Below are 4766 nucleotides of genomic sequence, written 5' to 3'. Positions count from 1 at the left end.
AAGGTTCAGACCCCGACCACCTTCCAATTAGATTTAAAATGTTACCAAGTTGATTGACAGGGTATAGTAATTATACATGGTTAAAAAAAAAAAAAAAGATAACAAATCGCTCTCATTTCAGACCCTTAATCTCCTCCCCTAAGGCAACAAGTGAAAATTCATGGTACTCGTCCAGAAAAAGCCTACAGGTATGCAACACACAGATCTGTGGGGGCTTCAAAAAATTTGTGGAAAAATGGCATTGAAAGGTAACAGAATTTTTTTGCGAACATTTTGAAGTCTTCTCATACATACATATGTGTGTATGCAGTTAGGGATCCAATGATATTTTCCCTCAAACAGCTAGTCATCTTTTAATATGTGGTAGGGTTGGTCCTCTTTGTAACGTTTCTCTGTCAGAATTTTCTTGCCTTAGTATCACATAGAAGTTTCACTTAGCATGTCTTCTCCCTTATAGGGAGCGTAGGATAAACACTGGACGGAGAACCACAAGGTTGGTGGTTTAAGCCCACCAGTTGCTCCATGGGAGAAAGATGAGGTTTTCTATTCCTGCAAAGATTTACAGCATCAGGGTCTATACAGGGTTGCTACGAGTCAGAACCAACTTGACAGCACTTAACAAGAACTTCCCTATATGTTAAAAAGAATGCTTAGATTTGCAATCTCTTCTGGAGTTGGTACTGGCAATTCATTTTATTCAGATTTCCATTTTTTAACCTCACTTTTAAAAACTGTTGAACTAGACTTTTTATTAATTTCCTTTTTCAACTCTATTTGGAGATTTCTATTATAGAGACTGTGATTATATCCAAGAAAGCTGGTCCTAAACTTTTAGACTTCAATTCCTATTAAGGAGCCCTTAGGTGCAAAACTGGATTGGAGTCCTGGCGTGGCTCTGTGGGTTAATGAGATGGGTTCGTTTGAACTGCAAGGTCAGAGGTTCAATCTCACCAGCTGCTCACCAGAAACCCTATTCAGGATTGCTATGGGTTGGAAGCGACTTGACAACAACAAACAACAACTGTAGAAAACCACTGGAGAGGGCCAGAGAGCTCATGAATAAGAACAGGTCATACTGTTTGGGGTCTAAACATTCTGATAGAAACAGAGATCAAAAAGGTCACCAAGATATCACACCCTTAACTTTGGATCTGCTTGTGAGGCCTTGATTAATTAAACCTTAAAAGGCGCCTAACTGAGGAAGTCTGGGCTGCCCAGTTGATACCAAGAAGTAATCACACCGGAGCAGGTTGAGGTACTGTGTCTTTCTTTCAGAAGCTGGTACAGCTAAGGGGGGAATGAGATACATAGTACGCATGCTCCTTGTTGGTACTGTTAAACACCGTTGAGTCATTTCTGACTCATAGTGACCCTGTATAGGGTTTCCGATTAGCAGCTGGTGGGTTTGAACCACCAACCTTGCAGTTCATTGCAATTCAAACCAACCTTATGGTCCAGTGTTTATCCTACAGGACTCCTTACCAGCTAACAACTGATTTTACAGGGCAGTAATGTATAGAGGCTGTGCATCACACATGGGAGGACAAACTGGGGTCCAACACTCCATGCTAAGGAACCTGGTAGCTAAAGCTATGTTAAAAGAGACGGTATAGAATTTAATGGATTATAGCCACTGGCTTGTAACATCATCATACACAATTAGCCTGAGTGCCCCAGTGTGACTGGGCCACCACACTGCCCAAGTCCTCCTCTTCCCTTCTCTAACCCTAGTGGGGATGGTCTTTGTAGAGACCATCTTAGTTGCTACTTTTGCTGACTGATGTTCAGACCCTCTGTCCCCTAGAACCCAGGTAGCCCTCTGAGTTGACCTCAGAGTTCAAATCTAGTTAGATGGCAGGAAGGCTGTTGCCTTCCCATAGTAAGCAGTATTCTAAAATGAACAGATTACCCAAGAAACCCATTAACAATATTAAACGGCTAACATTTGTAACCTGAAGATTATATTTAAAATGATAGTATTGAGTGAACTAAATAAAACAAAGACGTATCAGGCAGCTTTATATGTTTTAGGTATTTTCTGGAAGATGGCCATGTGCTACTTGGCACCCCTAATTTCCTTTTCAGCCCACTTTTAATATAGTAAACCTTGATGAACTTCGCTCAAAGCAATTCAAGAACAGAAGACAGACTGTCCAATGTACAAAAAGGAGACACCCAAGCAAGGCTCCTCACCTGTGTCCACATGGCTTCAGTTGTGTGTCTGCGACCTCATCGCAACACAGGGAGCAGCAGTTTTCCCGGATACTGACCTGCTTCAGCAGCGCAAGGCGCCTGTGCCTGAGCAGAAAAGGCAGGTAAGTGGGGCTTGTGAGCAGTGACACAGATAAGACGCTATGAAAACCCTCAGTGCACTTGAAGTGTACGTTGTTGTTATTAAGTGCCATCAAGTCAGTTCTGGCTCATAGCGACCTTTACAGGGTTTCTGAGCAGCAGCTGGTGGGTTTGAACTGCCAACCTTGTGCTATGCAGTCCAGTGCCGATCCTGAGGTAAAGGAGGACTCGGCTTCAAAAAGTTTGTGGAAAAATGGAATGAAAAGATAATGGAATTAAAGGAACTCTGTATTCCTTAAGTTTTGTTAGCTTTTCATTTGATTCTCACATGACTTACTGAAGTAAAGAATGGAAAAGATGGAACCATTTCCATTTCACTGCTAAAGAAATGAAAAGTCAAGGAATTTGCCTTAGCATACTCTTCAAACCTTGAACCCAAACTAACCCAAGCATACTTTGTAGCTAATAACAGATGGTAAATTAAAAATTAAAAAAAAATGATTGTAACCCATAAGTACTGTGCTTTTTTAAAAAAACAACAACAAAAAATCACCTATAAGAGACCAAATGGCCAACAATTACTTTAAAACCAAGATGAGACTGTCAGGGGTCAGGGAAACTAGATAAATAAAAACAGAACAACCAAAACAGATATATTGAGAATGCTCATGCATCACGGAGACCATAACCAACATCAATGAACAGCTTGTGTAGAAATTGTTAAATGGGAACCTACAATGCTGTGTAATTATCACCAAAAGTACAACCAACTGTTTTTTAAAAGGAAGTACTGATTTATACTATAAAATATCTAAACCCTGAAACATGTTACGTGAAGGAAGCCTATGGTTCCATTGATGACATATATTCCGAACAGGCAAATCCATAGTACTGGGAGGCAGATTGGTGCCTTTCTGGGAGGGCAGGAGCAAAGGGAGCGATTGCAAAAAACGGACAGGTTTTCTTTTTGGAATAATGAAAATGTTCTGATCTAGACCAGGGTGACAGCTGCACAACACTGGGAATGAACTAAACGGCTCTGAATTGTCCAGTTCAGAATGGTTACAATGGCCAATTTTGTTTAGTGTATTTTACTACAATAAATCAAATGAATAAATTGAAAAACAAAACAAGGCCACAGATAGCAACCAGAATGAGGAATCAAATTCCAATCTGTTATTCACTTGAATCTTTTGAGTCCAACAGCTCAGAAACTTTGATGAAAAGCAGGAGGACCTTTCCCAAGACAAATGCAGACACACACGTTTGTACAGAATGCCTTTGTAGGTGCTCTGAAAATCCAGACACCTCTGGTTAGAAGCCTGGTGTTATACTTTCACTTACTATGGAATTAAAAAGCAGACAGGCAAACATGCTCTGCTCAAGTATAGCCCTGATGGATGGGCAAGAAACACATGAAACAGTCATTCAATTCACTCATATACTGTGCTTCTTTGTCCCAGGCACTTATTCCAAACCCTGGAGATTCAGCAGTGAACAGAGGACTAAGCCAAATCCCTGCCTTCAGAGAGCTGACCTCCAGTGGGAGGAAATAAACAATAAACAAGATAAAGAGAAAACATACAGAATGTTAAAAACTAATGAAGAAGCTTTGATGGGGCAGTCGTTAAGAGCTCAGCTGCTAACTGAAAGATTCCCACCCGGCAGCCTCTCTGTGGGAGATAGATGTGGTAGTCTTCTTCTGTAAGGTTAGACCTTTGGAAATCCTATGGGGCAGTTCTACTCTGTCCTATACTGTCTTTATGAGTTGGAGCCAATCTGAAGGCAATGGGTTTTTAAACGATAATGAATACTATAGAGAAGACTAAAATGGGAAGATGGTGTGTGTACATGGGATGGTGACCAGGAAAGGTTTTACTAAGGTGTTACAAGAGTAAAGGCTTGAATGAAGTGATCTTGATTGATTAGTCATGCCTTTCAGGGTGTATATGAGAAGACGGGGTTGTTTGTGGGCTGGATCCCAGAAAAAAGACAGGTTGGATAACAAATGGAAGGGGAAATGATAAGAGGAAACAGCACCTTAGATTGTCACCAAGAGGAATAAATGTAAATTCCAGAGTCTCTGTCAGGTACCAAGACAAAGTGAAAGAAAGTTCTAGGAATGACCTTTAGTACAACTGCTCTTTTGTTCTTGGGCTATCACTGAAGTTCTACTGCTGCAGACGAGGCTGCTGTCATGGAATGAATATGTTCCCCAAAGTATATGTCAGCTTGGCTGGGCCACAATTCTCAATGGTTTGGCAGCTCTGTGATTTGTAATGTGGCAGTTGTGTGGTGATGTAATGTGACAGTTGTGTGATGCTGTGACAGTTGTGTGATACTGTAATGTGACAGTTGTGTGATGATGTAATGTGACAGTTGTGTGATGATGTAAGGTGACAATTGTGTGATGATGTAATGTGGCAGTGTGTGATCATGTAAGGTGACAGTTGTGTGATGATGTAATGTGGCAG

The 4766-nt window shown here is 41.0% G+C and overlaps 1 protein-coding gene across 1 annotated transcript in view; it reads right to left on the bottom strand.

The window, feature by feature from the left end:
• Window positions 1–4766, bottom strand: part of RSPRY1 (ring finger and SPRY domain containing 1) — an 86103-nt gene that overhangs the window by 14378 nt on the left and 66959 nt on the right. The window contains exon 14 of the mRNA XM_006863555.1: window positions 2194–2298. Coding sequence (XP_006863617.1) covers window positions 2194–2298 — 105 coding nt within the window. The remainder of the gene's footprint in view (window positions 1–2193; window positions 2299–4766) is intronic.

This window comes from Chrysochloris asiatica, unplaced genomic scaffold (assembly GCF_000296735.1).
Source record: "Chrysochloris asiatica unplaced genomic scaffold, ChrAsi1.0 scaffold00055, whole genome shotgun sequence".
Taxonomy (NCBI): Eukaryota; Metazoa; Chordata; class Mammalia; order Afrosoricida; family Chrysochloridae; genus Chrysochloris; species Chrysochloris asiatica.
The sequence above is the reverse complement of the archived record's forward strand: the minus strand, read 5'-3'. Positions and strand labels throughout refer to the sequence as shown.